Source organism: Nannospalax galili, unplaced genomic scaffold, assembly GCF_000622305.1.
Source record: "Nannospalax galili isolate Female #2095 unplaced genomic scaffold, S.galili_v1.0 scaffold35, whole genome shotgun sequence".
NCBI classification, from domain to species: domain Eukaryota; kingdom Metazoa; phylum Chordata; class Mammalia; order Rodentia; family Spalacidae; genus Nannospalax; species Nannospalax galili.
The window spans coordinates 760,372-776,406 of NW_008336449.1; the positions used below are offsets into that span (position 1 = coordinate 760,372).

General features: G+C 54.6%; 3 protein-coding genes across 3 annotated transcripts; 1 reads left to right on the forward strand and 2 right to left on the reverse strand.

Annotated features, from left to right (window-relative positions):
• The first annotated feature begins 121 nt into the window (after nucleotides 1-121).
• Fam166a (family with sequence similarity 166 member A) lies at nucleotides 122-3,255 on the forward strand. Its single transcript, XM_008831206.1, has 7 exons — nucleotides 122-227; nucleotides 1,244-1,455; nucleotides 1,536-1,795; nucleotides 1,877-2,003; nucleotides 2,275-2,369; nucleotides 2,617-2,734; nucleotides 3,073-3,255. Exons 1-7 carry the CDS (start codon nucleotides 172-174, stop codon nucleotides 3,159-3,161), a joined length of 957 nt encoding a protein of 318 aa, XP_008829428.1. The 5' UTR covers nucleotides 122-171; the 3' UTR covers nucleotides 3,162-3,255.
• Nucleotides 3,150-5,574, reverse strand: Tubb4b (tubulin beta 4B class IVb). Its single transcript, XM_008831205.2, has 4 exons — nucleotides 5,412-5,574; nucleotides 5,004-5,112; nucleotides 4,814-4,924; nucleotides 3,150-4,344 (listed from the first exon to the last, which is right to left on the reverse strand). The coding sequence occupies exons 1-4, from the start codon at nucleotides 5,466-5,468 to the stop codon at nucleotides 3,284-3,286; spliced, it is 1,338 nt and encodes a 445-aa protein (XP_008829427.1). The 5' UTR covers nucleotides 5,469-5,574; the 3' UTR covers nucleotides 3,150-3,283.
• Nucleotides 5,575-10,636: 5,062 nt separating this feature from the next.
• Nucleotides 10,637-14,905, reverse strand: Slc34a3 (solute carrier family 34 member 3). The gene is made up of 12 exons (XM_008831207.2): nucleotides 14,795-14,905; nucleotides 14,447-14,533; nucleotides 13,869-13,997; nucleotides 13,645-13,788; nucleotides 13,455-13,566; nucleotides 13,171-13,366; nucleotides 12,928-13,017; nucleotides 12,711-12,798; nucleotides 12,451-12,618; nucleotides 12,251-12,367; nucleotides 12,051-12,175; nucleotides 10,637-11,101 (listed from the first exon to the last, which is right to left on the reverse strand). The coding sequence occupies exons 1-12, from the start codon at nucleotides 14,877-14,879 to the stop codon at nucleotides 10,637-10,639; spliced, it is 1,806 nt and encodes a 601-aa protein (XP_008829429.1). The 5' UTR covers nucleotides 14,880-14,905.
• Between the last annotated feature and the right edge of the window lie 1,130 nt (nucleotides 14,906-16,035).

Consider the following 16,035-nt stretch of genomic DNA (forward strand, 5'->3'; position numbering starts at 1 on the left):
GGATGGTGCTTGAACCAGATTTGCTGTGAGATGGGGATACTCACAGGGTTAAAAAGTGGCCTGGTTCACAATGCTGGCCCCTTCACAATGGTTACCAAGCAACAGGACTCTTCTCAGGGAAGGAAGCTGGACACAAAAGGAGCTGAGTCAGTAAGGGCAGAGTCAAGGGAAATGACAACTACTCACAAACACAACTTCTTCACGCCAGAGCCTCATTATATCCCTGGGTAAGAACTGGGAGCTCTGTAGGGAGGCTGGGGTTAGGGGTGAGGGATGGAATATTTTATTTATTATTTTAAGTATAAATATTTATTTTTAAAAATATTTTTATTTTTGTGTATGAGCGCATTATTGCCTGCATGTTAAGTGCACTAGTGTTGTGCAATGCCTGCGGAGGTCAAAAGAGGGCGTCAGATCCCTGGAACTGGAGTTATGGACAGTTGTTAGCTGCCAATGTGGGTGCTGGGAAGCAAACCCAGGTCCTCTGCAAGAGCAGCCAGTACTCTCAACTGAGCATTGAACCATCTCTCCAGTCCCAAGACCGGGGTTTAAACTGGATCTGAGGAGGTTGAGAGCCATCCTGAAGAGGCTGAAAACCAGGGTCACCAAGGAGCAGAATGAAGGCTGCCAGAGTTGAAGAGCTCTGGGACAGGAAAGCTCTGGGGTGGAGCTGCCGTGGAGGGCCTAGGCCTCGCCCTCCCTGCTGGCTTCAGCCTGAATGCCATACCAGATGGCCAGCATGTCTATCAAGAGCAGAAGCGAGGGCAGCCAAACAGCTGGCAGAGACTGGCTAAGCAAATGTTGGACCTTATCCTTGGAGATAAGCCTGGGGGAGTTAAAAGCAAACAAACAAAAACAAGCAGGGAATGGCCTAGTGGTAGCCTAATATGCATGTACAAAGCTGAGTCTGATCTCCAGCACTGAAAAAAGTCCTCCAAGGAGTGTGTGTGCACACCTACATAGACCCATGTGCAACAAAGGAGTGCACATAAAATAGGAGAAAGACGGATGAAAGCATGAGGGTGGCTAGGTACGGTGTAGAGAACTATCTGACTGGAGTGACAATAGTAAAGCTCCCTCCAGACCTTGCACATGCCACCTTAAGCCCTAAGAGCCCCAGAAAGCAGGTGCTTCCATTACCTTCAAGATGAACAGAGGACAGGTGATTGACTTACCATGGTCCCATAGCTGCTAAATGACAGGCAGACTGGACTGCTTCTCCTCCCTCCCTTTCTCTCCACAGCTATGCTGGCTTCTATCCTCAGCTGCGCTACCAAGTGGGGAACACCTACGGCCGCACTACAGCACAGTTGCTCACTGATCCCAGTGTACAGAAGAGCCCCTGCTCTGTTCTGTCCCCTATGTCCAAGCCCAAGTTCATTGAGGACTTCAAGTCCAAGCCACCACGGATGCTCTGCAGGGACCTGACTGAACCCTATATCCCCCACTATACCAGTGAGCTGCAGGGCCAGATCCCACCCAGTTCTGCCCCCACTAGGCTCCCACGTGGCTCATGGGCTACCCTGTCTGTACAGGTCTGAAACCTTACAAGAACTTTGAGATCATGGGCCAGCTCCCACACCAGGAGGTGGAGACTCAGGGGCCGCCACACGTGGAGAACCTAACCAGACAGGTTCCACAGCCTGCGGGCTTCATGCCTTACCCCCCTTATCCACCATGCCCTCCGGGAAGAAAGGATGCCAGAGACTTGGGACATCCGGGTTTACTACTGGCATATGGGGAAGAGGCCTGGAAGAATGCTGCCCCTGTTCTTGAGACTCCAGGGAGGCCCCAGGTAACCAGAGAGGCCCTAGCACGGGGTCACCCACTAACCCAGGGTGAAAGCTCCCTGGTGATCTGTTCTTCCGGTTTACAGCTATGCCACTGCAGGAGGGATGAGTACTTGCCTCCACATCCCCAACAGGAGACACTAGACGTGGACAGGTTCCAGCGGCTGCCCCGGCTAGACCACCCCAACCTAATCCAACGCAAGGCTATCTCAGGTAGGTGCTGCAGGCTTGAGGTGCCGCTAGGAGTCCAGGCAGGTTTGCCACCTGAGCCCTCTCTACTGGGACCAGGTGTGACTTGTGACCTATTGTGCTATGCCTCATACCAGTTGGAGCAGCCTTGTACCTGTTTGGCCCCAAGAGGCAGCAACCGATGTTTAGGAATTTAAGGGGTTTAAACAGCTTTTTTCACATACTTTGGAGGTAGATACACCCCGAGAAAGGCCAGGGCAACATGGGGTAAATTTTGACACTGGCCTATTTCCAGGTTATGCTGGCTTTGTCCCCCGGTTTGCCTGGGTAATGGGGATGAATTACCATGATGGAATCACACAAGCTATGGATGAGTTTGACAAGAACCAGGTAGGAACAGTCCTAGCCTGCCCCCATGTTTCCCAAACTAGCCTAGGCCTGCCTGTGGTCCTCTCCCACTACGGCCTCAAAGGGGCATCTATAAGGGACCTACCCAAATATCCAAATCCTAACAAGGTAAGACTCCCTGCCCTAGTAGGGGTAGGCTAGAGACCCACAACATCCTGGAGGTCAGAACTTGGGTCACCAAGAGGGAGTGGGCAGCACAGCACTTATTCAGTCCTGCCCATTTCCCCAGTTCACATTCAGAAACCCAGTCTCTGCCCTTGGTGAAAGGCTGCCCAGGACCCACTGGCCAAACACCACCATCTACAGAAGCCAAGGTCTGATTCCTTTCTACATGGGCTTCATCCCATGTGAGTACTGCTCCCAGCCAGGGAGCCATGCCCATTTCAGGACAAGGTTACAATGAGGTGAGGGTCAACTGGCTGGGAATGTTATCCACCCATGGATTTATGAATTATCAACTGTCAGCCCACTGTCCAAAATCCCAGTCTGATGTGGGATTAACTACCAACCTTACCAGCCCTTCCCCTAGTAAATTTCTAAAGCCAACAGGCTTATCCCATGCCTGTCTGGTTCCAGGGGGCCCCAGGGAAACCACAAGCTCTTCAGAAGCCGCTGTTCACAGCCTACACTGACCTCTCCAGTTTGTGCTAATCCCAGGAACTCAGCTGACATTCCTCCCTTGCAGCCATGCAGGACAACTATGCACTGACATTTGGTAACAGCACCCGAAAAGCCTATAAGAAGGAACTGGAGAGGCGAAGCCACACACTATGAAACTGCTTTAATGGTGGAATCTGTACAAGTGATGTTGAGACAGACAGCAAGTGCACAGTGGACATGGCTGTGAGTAAATAAAGAGTTCACACTGATATCATGCTTTAGCTGCTAAGACAGCTCTAGGCCACCTCCTCCTCAGCCTCCTCCTCAAACTCTCCCTCCTCCTCAGCTGTGGCATCCTGGTACTGCTGGTACTCAGATACCAGGTCATTCATGTTGCTCTCAGCCTCAGTGAACTCCATCTCGTCCATGCCCTCACCCGTGTACCAGTGCAGGAAAGCCTTACGCCGGAACATGGCTGTGAACTGCTCGGAGATGCGTTTGAACAGCTCCTGGATGGCTGTGCTGTTGCCGATGAAGGTGGCAGACATTTTCAGCCCCCGGGGTGGAATGTCGCAGACAGCCGTTTTCACATTGTTGGGGATCCACTCAACAAAGTAGCTGCTGTTCTTGTTTTGGACGTTAAGCATCTGTTCATCCACCTCCTTCATGGACATGCGACCCCTGAACACGGCAGCCACCGTCAAGTAGCGCCCGTGGCGGGGGTCGCAGGCAGCCATCATGTTCTTGGCGTCAAACATCTGCTGGGTGAGCTCAGGCACTGTCAGAGCACGGTACTGCTGGCTGCCCCGGCTGGTCAAGGGGGCAAACCCAGGCATGAAGAAGTGCAGGCGGGGGAAGGGCACCATATTCACAGCCAGCTTCCGAAGGTCAGCATTTAGCTGGCCAGGGAATCGCAGGCAGGTGGTTACCCCACTCATGGTGGCGGACACGAGGTGATTCAGGTCACCATAAGTGGGTGTGGTCAGCTTTAGGGTTCTGAAGCAGATGTCATAGAGAGCTTCATTATCAATGCAATAGGTCTCATCTGTGTTTTCAACAAGCTGGTGGACTGAAAGGGTGGCATTGTAGGGCTCAACCACTGTGTCCGACACCTTGGGGGAGGGTACCACGCTGAAGGTATTCATGATTCTGTCTGGGTACTCCTCCCGGATCTTGCTGATGAGGAGGGTACCCATCCCAGACCCAGTCCCCCCACCCAGGGAGTGGGTCAGCTGGAAGCCCTGCAGGCAGTCACAGCTCTCAGCCTCTTTCCTCACAACGTCCAGCACTGAGTCGACCAGCTCTGCACCTTCTGTGTAGTGCCCCTTGGCCCAGTTGTTCCCAGCCCCACTCTGACCTGTAAGAGAACACAGCTGGTTACTAATTAGGTAGATGGTCTCCAAACACCTGCGCACAGTCACATGCCTTGAGGTGCCCCCCCCCACCCCAAGGGCGGATAGTAGACCCGGAAATGATACCACAACAACCTGTTATGTACCATATTAAAAAACCAGGGAGTTGGGACGGCTTGGAAAAACTTCCCAAGGCACACCTGCCAATATTCAAGGGCAGCCTGACAGCCCTGCAGCCCCTGCAACCAAGTCTGCTGGCACTGCAGGGAGATTACATCTACCAGCTCCTTCCCCGAGGGGAGCTAGCTGGGCCTTCCTCCCAAAGCTGCCTTAGGTCAAGGGATTGAGAGACTCAAGAGGGCAGGAAGGTGTCTAACCCGGCGATTCAGCAGAGGCGACCTTGGGTCGGGTTGGCCCCTTGACCTTTGAGCCACACCAGCGAATAAGCCCCGCCCAGCCCCCACCCGCACTCACCGAAAACGAAGTTATCTGGCCTGAAAATCTGCCCAAAGGGCCCGGAGCGCACAGAGTCCATGGTGCCAGGCTCCAGGTCCACGAGCACGGCGCGGGGCACATACTTGCCACCTAGTGGGACAGGAGGACGTCAGTATGAATAAGCCTGCGGGGGTCGCCGAGAGGGATGAGCCGGGGAGAGGGGTCTTACCGGTGGCCTCGTTGTAGTACACGTTGATGCGCTCCAGCTGGAGGTCGCTATCCCCGTGGTACGTGCCAGTGGGATCAATGCCATGCTCGTCGCTGATCACCTCCCAGAACTGCAAAGGGAGGCGGGCGTCAGCTGAGTCACGGCGGCCGGTGCGCCCTAAGGCGGCCCCGCCCCGGATGGGCGCGGTAAGCCCTTCCCTCCCCCGCGGCGGGCGCCCGGGTGAACCGCCCTGGAGTACTCCACACCGTCCACCCCCGCCGGCCACTCAGGTTCCACGTCTTCGTCCAGCGTGCGCCCGCACCCGGCCCGCAATGCGGGGCACCGCCACCGACCTCTGCCGCCATCTTCCCCGGTTGCTTGTCCCACCCGGCCCGCCGGCATCCGACCCGCGACGCCCTGGCCGCCTACCTTGGCGCCAATCTGGTTGCCGCACTGCCCAGCCTGCAGGTGCACGATCTCCCTCATGGCGGTGGCGACTGCGGAGAGGCTGCAGATCTGAAGCAGACGCGGACGAGCGGGAGCGCAGAGTGCTACAACCGACGCTCCGCGGTGCTTATATACCCCTCGTGGCCCGCCTCCGCCGGCGCGGGATTGGGCACTCAGAACGAGACCAGGAAGAACCCTTGTTTGATTGGCTGTATCCCCGTCAATCGCCCGGCCTAGAGCCCGCCTTCCCCACAATACACGCTCATTATTGGTCAGTCCTGGCAGTGGTGCGCCCTATGACAATCCCCGCCCTGGCGCCGCAGTGCTCAGTCCATTGGGTGTTTCAAATGATTGATTTGCACTCCCATTGGCTACCTCCTGGGAGCACGCCGATAACCTGACACTATTGGCTGCGTTGGGTTGGCGTCCTGGTAACCGCCGCAGTGCAGCGCGCGGGCGGGACGCGGGGCGCGGGCTTCCGGCTGGGGACCGGGGTGAGAGGGCGGGGGCGAGGGGTCGGCCTACCAGCCCTGGGTGGGCTCGGCGTCTTTCGGGGTACCGTGGGCGGTTGCCCGGGACCAGTACGAGCCTGAAGCGCGGCGGTGCCGGACACACCTGAGGGCTTCCAAGCGATAAATAACAAGAAAAGTAGTCTCGGGCGGCGGCGCTGCGCCCTTCTGAGACGCACAAGACGGGCGGGGGAGCTGGCGACCCCGCCCCTGCCCCTGTGCCGTCCCTTGTGTTGTGGAAACCAACCGGCCTGGCGCTGGTCGCCTTGGAGCTGGAGCCCCAAGAGCACGCAAACCTCCTTGGAGACGGCAGGGCTGGACATGCCTGGCCGTGACTGGAGAGGAAAAAGTATAGAGGTTAAAATATGTGCCTGCCCTGTAATGGCTTGCTTAGAAAACAATACATTTACATAGTTTTGTAGTATGTATATTTTGTTTCATAAATATGAATATATACTTTATGAATATTTTATTATATATATTTTATATATATATATATGTATATTCTAGACCGGGCCTCTGGTCTGGAACCTGGAATTCAGGCTGGCCTTGAACTCAAGGAAATCCTGCCTGAGCCTACACAGAATGTACAAAATAATTTTTTAAAAAATCTTTTTGAGATAGGGTCTCCTTTGTAGCCCCAACTGGCCTAGAACTGGCTATGTCAACCAGGCTGGCCTCCATCTCACAGAACTCTACCTGCCTCTACCAAGTGCTTAGAATAACATTTTAATTTTTTAAAAAAAATATTTTGAGTATGAGTGTACTGCAGTGCCCTCGGAGGTCAGAAGACAGCATCAGATCCCCTAGAACTGGAGTCAGAGATGGTTGTTAGCCACCATGTGGGCCCTAGGAGTCGAACCCAGATCCTCTGCAAGAACAGCCAGTGCTCTTAACCATTAAGCCATCTCTCCAGTCTCCCAGAATAACATTTTTTTTTTTTTTGTCTTTTTGAGACACGTCTCCCTGTAGCCCCAGCTGGCTTGGAACTCACTAGGTAGACCAGGCTGGCCTGAGATCTATCTAGGTGCTCGCCTTTACCTACAAAATGCTGGGACTAAAGGCATGTGCCACCGTGCCCAGCTGAATGAACTAGGAAGTCTAAATCAGCCCATCTGCTTTCAGAATTCCATGAATTCACTGTGGTGGGTCTCTAAATCTGGAGCACCACAGTGGATGGGAGCTCACTGCGACTAGTAGCCCCCAGCCATACACGGTTATTTAAGTTTAAAACAATTTTCGTGAAATGAAATGAGAGCATTTGGTTTCTCTAGTGCACTAGCCACATTCAAGCACGCAGTCACCACACAGAACCAAGGGCTACCATGATGAATGATGGATTTTTGTTCTCCAAAAACTTGATGGTGCCATTTTGGGATGCATGGCCACTGAGAAACCTAGTAGTGATCTGTGTTATTTGGGTTTTCTGGGAATTAAATACAATAGTGTCCCCTTATCTGACAGGTTTCAAGACCCCAAGGAAATGTCTGAGGCACACTCACATACATAGGTACACACCACATACACACACACATGCATGCACTTATAGGCATGTGAACTCACAGAGATCCGCCTGCCTCTGCCTACCAAGTCGTGGGACTAAAGGGGTGTGCCACCATGCCTGGCCAGAATAACATTTTTTAAGGAATGTTACACTGAGATGTCTGTCCCAACCAAGGAATTGGGCCAAGCCCTCCTGATTTACTTCTGGAGGAAGGGCCTCCCCTTCCTCACCATGTAACAGGCAGTAGTACCACAGTGTTGTATCTAGCAGCCAAAGTGGTCACAAGGAAAAATCATCAGAAGGAGCAGAATCATAAACTCTAAACAGTAGTGTGTGGCTGTATGTCTGGGCATGTGTAGGGTGTAGTCCCCTGCTCATGTCTACCATACTGACCAGAGTACCAGTCTTAGCAGGGCCTTGAGGACCTCTGCTCTGCTGTCTTCCCCCATAGAGTAGTTGAGGAAGGGGTGGCTTGAGTCTTGTTGACCACTCTGACAGGACCATGCCTCAGAAGGGCTGGAGTCCTCCATCAGTGAGGTGCACCAGGTCCCTTGTTGGCATCGGGTCATCTCAATGCCCAGAGAATCTATCCCAAGTTGACTTGGCCATGCTTAGCTGTCAAGCAGTAAACTTGGGCACGTAAATCTTTTAGGCAGTGTATTGTCACAAATCTGTGAAGGAAGCAGAAATTCTGAGTTTTAATACAATGAACAAAGGAGGTCCTGCCAGGACTGCTTTCAGAGGTGTTTGGGTCCTCAGCATCCTTGTACCATATTAAAGCCATCCTACTTGGAATCCGTGGGTCTACCCACATTGGGAAAAGCCCCACGCTGCTGACCAGTGCCAGCAGGGCTGGGAGGTCAGTGTGACACCCTCATTTTACAGGTTACAAAATACAGCTTGTGTTGCCTATACTTTCCCTGGCACCAGGCTGTCTTTCCCTTCCTGTTACCCTTGTGAGGTGGGCAATAGAGGTGGATGGTGGATGAACGGCAAGACTGTGACTCTTGAACATGAGTCCACACCAAGGACAGTGGCCGCCCAGAGCTGGTGGGGAGAGAGGCACTGCAGGTCCTCACCGTGAACTAACGGTGCCCCTGTGCCAATGGGGAGAGACAGGTAGTGTAGGACAAGATGACCTGGAGCCTATGACCAGGGATGATTTACACAGAGCAGACCAGAAAAGCAGGGAAGCAAGGCAGAAGGGGCCGAGGGAGCATTGGGTGCCTGCCCTCCCTCCCCAGTCTGCAGCTGCTGGAGGCTCCACAAGGAAGGCTCTGTTTACTGGTGGCCATGGTCCCAGTGGGAGGGTGCATTACTGCCAGGCAGGGGCATCAGGCAGACAGTCTTTGCAGCCTTAAAGGACCCAGCAGTCAGCTTTTGTGGAAAGCCTTCTCCACCCCGGAAGGAGAGGAGCCAAGGTGCTTCCCCCTCTAGACTAGGCCTCACGGCCTTCCCTAGTGGGTCGTCCAAGGAAACAGCCTGGCCTGGAGCACCCTACAATGACAAGAGTGGCTGAACTAAGGCTGCAGTGCCCAGGCTTTACTCTGTCCTTACTGGAGCTCGACCCTGCAAGTCTTTGGCTCCCAGAGAGGCAGTGACTTCCCTTGGTGGGCAGGGTGAATTCCAGGCCTGGGAAGCCTTGGAGGGGGAAGGGGATGGCACAGGACCTAGGTGACACTGAAGGCTAAAGATAAAAGAGGACCTAGGATATTCTGAGGACAGAAAGGGCATAGCTAAGGGAATCTGATAATACAAGGATAGGATGGGCAAAAACTGAATGGCCGTAGGGGCTTTCTTAGACTTTATCTTCCTGATGGGGCCATATCCTTTGACTCAACAGACCTGTAAGGGAAGTAGGGGGAAGCTGGGAAGAAAGGTTCTAAGCCAAGCAGATTCACATAGGTGTGTCTGGCCTGGGGGCTGCATGTGGTCAAATGCAGCTAAACTTAAAATTGTAAACTTAAAACATTAAGGGTTGTTTTGGTGTTTGGGTTTTTTTTTTTTTTTTTTTTTTTTTTTTTTTTTTTTGTAACTCAATTATGCAGTTCTGGATCAGGAACTTTGTAGATGACATCCTGGTGCTGCAGTGTCAAAAGGCTGGAGAAGCCTGAGAGCTGTAATGGACAGACCAAAAGGTGACCCTGTGCAGGGTCAGCTCCCCTGTAGGTCTGACTGCTGTGACCCAGTGTCTTGAGTTCTGGGTTACCTGACCCTTTCTTTCCTTGGTGGTATGGGAGGGGTGGGATTGGGGTTGGGGTTATGGGCAGCCCTGAGCAGGAGGAAGTGGTTAGAGGCCCCTGTCTCTTCTCTGGTGTCCAGTTACCTGTTGGCTGCAGAATAAGCCTTCCTGTGTGGAAACCAGACCTCCCCACCGGAGGCACAGGGGAGGAGGGCAGGAGTTCCCAACAGGGTTGCCTCCTCTCCCAGCCCCATCTGCTGTCCCAGGCACCCAGGTGAGAGAAATGGTGTCTAGGTCTCATGGCCTCTCACCTGGATGGGCAAGTCCTGGCTTGCTTCCTGGACAACTCTGGGCACCCAAAGGAGGTGGTGGAGGTGGGGCACTCGGGACATAGCGGGCAGGGCATGCTTCTGGCTGTTTGCCAGCCACACATCTCCGTGGGAGGAAGGGCGGCCCCTGGCGGTCAGGGCAATCAGGTCTTCTCCAAGTGTGGGAGGCAGAAAGTGAATCTCATAGGCAACCTGCCCTGGGGAACTCAAGCCCCCATCCCCACCATCCCGCCTAGCACTTTTGTGCGGCTAGGGTCTGGGGCAACGAGGGTCGCGACCTGCAGCGGCACTCTCTAGGATCTTCTGCAGGGAGAAGCTCTGCTCTACCAAACCCTCCCAGGCACTCCTAGCCAGAAGTCCTCTTGCAGACCGACCAGCTGTCACCAGCCACAGTAGAGGTAAACAAACAGCAGCCCTGGGGCCCCCTAAGGTCGAGTTTCCGCTAGGGGCAGCATGGCATTTTTCCTCCACCACTGCTCAGTTTTGAGCCTAGTTCCTCCCCAGGCAGCTAGGTCTGGGTGAAAAGGCCACTCCTGGGTTATAGCCTTATTTATTTGCAAACAAGGGGATTCAAGAGACTGAGTCCCTCTCTCCTCCCCTCCACTTCCCAGGACAACTGGTATGCCAGCTTTCCAAGTGTCCAAAGCCCAGAAGCCTGTAGAGCTGGGCTATGCATCCACTCTTCACAACTGCTGTGACGCTAGGACTTCAGGGTTATCATGGCAATGAGCCTCTTTGGTGGTTGCCTGGGGGTTGCTGCAAGCCCTGCAGGGGCAACAGCTGGTCACCAAGTGGTCCCAGGGCTTCAGAGAATGGAGCCAGAGAGGCAGCCAGGACCAGGATCGCAGACAGCGGGGCAGCCAGGATGGCCGGTGCCTTTGCAGGACATTAACCAGGATGATGAGGAGCACCAGTCCCACAAGGGGACCCCCAACAGCAGCCAGCACTGGGCCCCCCACCAGGGAGAGCCCAAAGGCTGATAGGGGCAGCAGTAGGAAGGTAAGTAGTAGGTAGACAATGGCCACCCAGGGATACTGAGCCGTCAGCTCCCCAAAGCTCTTGGCCAGTGGAATGGGCAGCCGCAGGACAGGCACCAGGTACCACAGCAGTATGCCAGCCAGGTTGAAGAAGAAGTGGATGAGAGCAACCTGATTGTCCAGGAGGACAGGAAGGGGTTAGGAGCTTGGACCAGATGATATGGTCATCTGGAATTCCTTAGAACCCCTGCCTTTCCCTACTCTGTCCAAGTCTGAAGCTTTTCTGTTTTATCTTGATCAGTGGCTGAGATGGACCGCCTCAGATGGCAGATTCCAGCCAGGGTAGGCACATCTCACCACACAACCCTCCCTCACATTTTAGGATGTAGGGGCCTGGTCCAATACCCTTGTGTGGTAATATATCCATGGTGCTGTCGGGGACAATGTATGTATATGGGGGGCAAGGTACATGTTCAGGGAACACATGGTCTATCCAGGAGTGGGCACAATCCAGACTTGGAAAGGGTGGTGCAGGGCCCTGCATTGGTAGGATCTGTGTGACAGACACAGGACAGAGGTAAGGATGCAGGTAGGAGGCATGCAGGATTGGGTTCATCTTTTCCTGGGGGCAGCAGCTTGTGCCTTTTGGGCAGAGAAGCTCAAACCAGGGCAGTAGACCAAAGCCCAAGTGCCTTAGAGCGTTGGAGCCCAATAGGACTCAGAATGGGATACAGAGCTGGGAAATTCAGGGTTGGGGGGAGACAAAACAGAGATTTGAGAATAGTTGCATTGGAAATGTAGGCTCGGAGACCAAAAGGTCACATTGAGAAGGAATTAAGGAGGGGTTCTTCAGTGGACACAGGGTATTGCCAAAGAGAGAGGGGTAGAGGGCATGAGATGGTCCCAAGTCATTCTTGGAAAGGAAGAGGCTGGGGCTATGAGGTACCCACAGGGTTACACACACACACACACACACACACACACACACACACACACACACACACATATACAGCTGCCAGGGTCTGAGAGGCCTGTGGCTAGAGTCAAAGTGTCCAGGGAGAACTAGGGCTGCAGCTAGCCTTGTCTCTGCTGGAAACAGGGAAGGGGCTGAGGGCAGTACCTGGACAGCAAAAAGCAACATGTCCGCAGGGCTGGCCAGGGCAGCCAGCAGGGCTGTAGTTGTGGTGCCAATGTTGGAGCCCAGAAAGAGGGGATAGGCCCGTTCCAAACTGATGACTCCAACCCCTGGGGGAGTGAAAGGTCAACACAGAGCCCCAGTTCAGCTCCACAACCCCAGGTGCGCCGCCCACCTGGGCTCACCCATAAGCGGCACTACAGCTGCTGTGAAGACACTGCTGCTCTGTAGCAGGAAGGTCAGGCCGGCACCCACAAGGATGGCCAGGTAGCCGCTGAGCCAGCCAAAGGGGAAGGGGAAATCTGTAGGTATGTGTAGGCGGGGAGCTAGATCACTCTTAAATCCCTGGTTTGCCCTCCATCCCAGGTCCAGGGCCCCCTCAGACCTGCATTGATGACAGCCCTCACAGCCTGTGCAATGCGCCCCTGCAGCACAGAGTTGAGCAGCTTCACGATGAGAACCAGGCAGGCACAGAGCACCAACAGAGAGCCCGCCAGCAGGATGAAGCCCACAGCCAAGTCTGTGAGCCCTGAGCCCACAAACAGGTGGTGGCCTGTGGCAGAGCAGGGGGGTGGGTGGGTGGGTGGAGGGGCAGCTCAGAGCAGTGAGCAGGGCAGGGGATAGGACTGGTGTTGGGGAGCTCACAGGGCAGTTTTTCCTCCTCCGAGATGGCTGTGCTATTCCTCTCAGTGCAGGGAGTGAAGATGCCACATTCCTCACTGTTCCCTTGGGACTGAGGGGTAGGGAGGACTCAGAACAGACCAGAGCAGGCAAACAGGAGTCAGAGGACCCAAGGGTCAAGTGGATGAGTCAGCAGGTCAGAGGTCAAACAAGGGAGGGACTGGGGTGAGAGGCACCTTACCATCTTCACCCTGGTGCTGCACCACCGCTTAATCAGGCTGCTGTTGGTAGTGTTTCCAGTAGCACTGCTGGTGATCACACTGCTATCCAGCTGGTAGAGAGAGGGGGCATGACTATGTGTCTGGCACTCAGCGCTCATCCCATGACAGGCCTAAACCCTCTTCTGTCCCCATCCAGGACAAAGTTTCTGCCTCCTGCTCATCAGCCAGGCACAGGTGCCCCCCTAGGACTCAGCTGTCCCTACCTGGATGATGAGGTGTGTGAAAGGCTGTGTCACCGCTTTGAGGATGTCAGGAGACTGCCTGCCTGGCTGTAGGCTGGCAGCGCCCAGGGCCAGTTTGCTCAGCCTTTCCAGTGCAGCTGTGGCGCTCTCCAGTGGCAGCAAGACCAACACTGTGAGCCAGTTGAAGATGCCATGCACAGCTGAGCCGCTGAAAGCCCTGTAGTCATGCAGGGTAGGCAGGCAGGCTGAGCAGCCTTCACTGAGGCAGATGCAGAATTCAGCCTGGCCCTTCAGCCCTGACTCACCTCTGGAACTCATCACGGTCCCCTGACTGCGCCATTGAGACCAGGGTGCTGGTGATGGACGTGCCCACGTTGACGCCCATGATGATGGGCACAGAGGCCTGGACGGTCAGCACTGTGGGGGTGCCACTTCAACAGCCCTGTCTGTCCACCCCACCCCCACCACTGCCCTGCGGAAGAGAGGTGTACTCACATTTGGAGGCTACCATGCTGACCACAATGGAGGAAGATGTGCTGGAGCTCTGCACAAGGACTGTGACCAGCACGCCAATGACCAGGCCCGCCACGGGGTTGGACAGCACCATATTGTCCTTAAAAATGTCTCCAGCCATTTTGCCTATGTCCAAAAGAGAGGTGCAGTGAGCCTGTAGAGAGCTGGCTTCCCACCCCACCCTAGTTGCCCATCTGGTCACTCACTGCCTAGTAGCTGGAAGGCAGAGCTGAGGATGTCCAGGGAGCAGATGAAGAAGTAGAGGCTTCCCAGGAGTCCACAGGCCTTGAGGAAGCCGATGACCACCAGGCGAAGCCTGCTGTCCACGCTGACATCTGAGGACACCAGGCAGGGCTATCTTCAGCTAACCCACTATCCTGCCCAACTGCCCCCCTCTGCTCCCCAAGGTCAGGGCCCATTTCTCATGTCACCTCTCAGGCAGAGCCCAGGATCTCCTTTCTGTCCCACTGGGCAGGAACCCATGTCCTTCTCATGTTCTCCCCAGGGCAGGGTGTGTCCCCTCCTCTGTCTTCCCTTGTTCCTTTGTCATGTGACTAAGCCCATAACCCTGGAGCTCCCAGAATTGAAGCCATCAGCAGAGTGTGAAAGGAGGTTGAGTAGTTGGTTGTGGGGCTATTTTCATTCCATCCCAAGCAAGTCAGTGCCTTGCTAGATGGGTTTTCTTTTCATGAGTTCTATTCTGGCAAAGCCCTAGCTTGTACTCTGCTGGGAACTGGGGTGTCAGGGGCCTGATTGAATGGTGCCTCACCACCCCCAGATCTACCTTTTGCCTGGCCAGTGTCCTTCAGCTGAGGGAAGGCCGGGGGGTCTGTGTCTCCCTCCTCTAAGCCTGGGAGAGAATTGGAGGTCCCTGGAGGAATTGAGTCAGGTAAGACTCTTTCTAGAACCCCCAAGGAGGGGGTCAAAAGGGAGCAAGAGATAGGAGGAGCTGGAGCATATGGAGCTACAGGTTAGGGACAGAAGCAGGGAGGGAGAACAAGGGTTCCAATATGTGTGGTTCAAGCCAGAGGTGTAAGAAGACCCAGGGGCTTTTCAGGAGGCAAGCTAGAGAAGCCCTCTCCTCTTGCCCAAGACAGCTGTCAAGAGGTAGGAGCTCTGGGGCTTCCGGTACCTGCATTTCTCAGACTCCAGTCCACCAGGTCAACTGTATCCAGAGTAGGGTGGGGGACCTGGCCACCATTAAGGGAATTCGGCATGGATTTCAAGCAGAGAGACCAAGGCCTAACCCTAGATCTGCTGGGTGCAGGTCTTCCCCAACTCCACCCCCACCCTGCCAAGCAGGCTGAATTGCAGCCCCTGACCTGGACCTCAGTTACTGCCCCCACACCCCCTACCCCCTGCAGGTCTTGGTGTCTTTTCCTTCTCTCTACCACAGGTGGATGGCTACAGTGACTTCAGGTGGCTCAGGCAAGCCCAGTCTTGTTTCAGGGAGAAGAAGAGAGGGGCCACTGGCTCCCCGGCTCACTTGCTGGTCTTGGCTGCAAGAAGGTTTGGCAGGTGACTGAGGGTACAGGGTTCTGGGGTGCTGGCTGAAGATAGCTGCTAGCTAGAGAATCCCAGGATCTCGCCTATCAAGTGTCAGTGAGGACACTGCAGATGGTCCTAGACTTAGACTTTGGCATTTGATATCAAACTAGTGACATCTCTGCTTGATAAAGTCCCCACCCCCAGGCTAAGGAGCCGAGAAAGGGGCTTGGAAGTCCCCTTCCTACCTCAGGTCTCTCCTGGCAGCCCTGGCCTCCATGGCCTTCTGGATTTGGAACTGCCTTTCTGAGTCTAGTCTACCCTCACCCCTTCCCTGGTGCTAGGCTCAGGACCAGTGGTCCTTTGCAGCATGCAGCTCTGGCCTCAGTGTCCCTGAGCTCAGCTTGGTTCTAGGAGCTCCTACCTGGGATGTGCTGAGGGGGCACCAGTGGGGAGGAGACGCGATGCGAGCAGCAGCAGGTCAAAGATCTGTTGGGTGCACATGTGATCTGCTTTGTGCGGAGCCCCATTAATGTTTACCCAGGAGCTCAGGCCCCTGAAGGGAGACCCTGCCTGGCCCCAAGGGCTTATTTAGAACCTTTTCACCCTAGAGCTAAGAGTTCTGAGCCCCCAGATCAACTCTCTTGGGGTGGAACTTCTCCCAGAAATGGGTAACATCTGGCTAGAGGTACTGCAGGGCTGGATACTGCATCCACTAGTAGGTATCTGGTACACTTAATGGACACTCTATACTACCCAGGCAGGATGCTGGCATTCTGGCTGAAGCTGCTTGGGGGCCCCATGAGAAGGTTGCCCTCCTACTTCTATGCTCCTATGAACTCTGCAAATCTTGTCATGGTCATCTTTGTGCCTGAGAGAGGGAAGTCC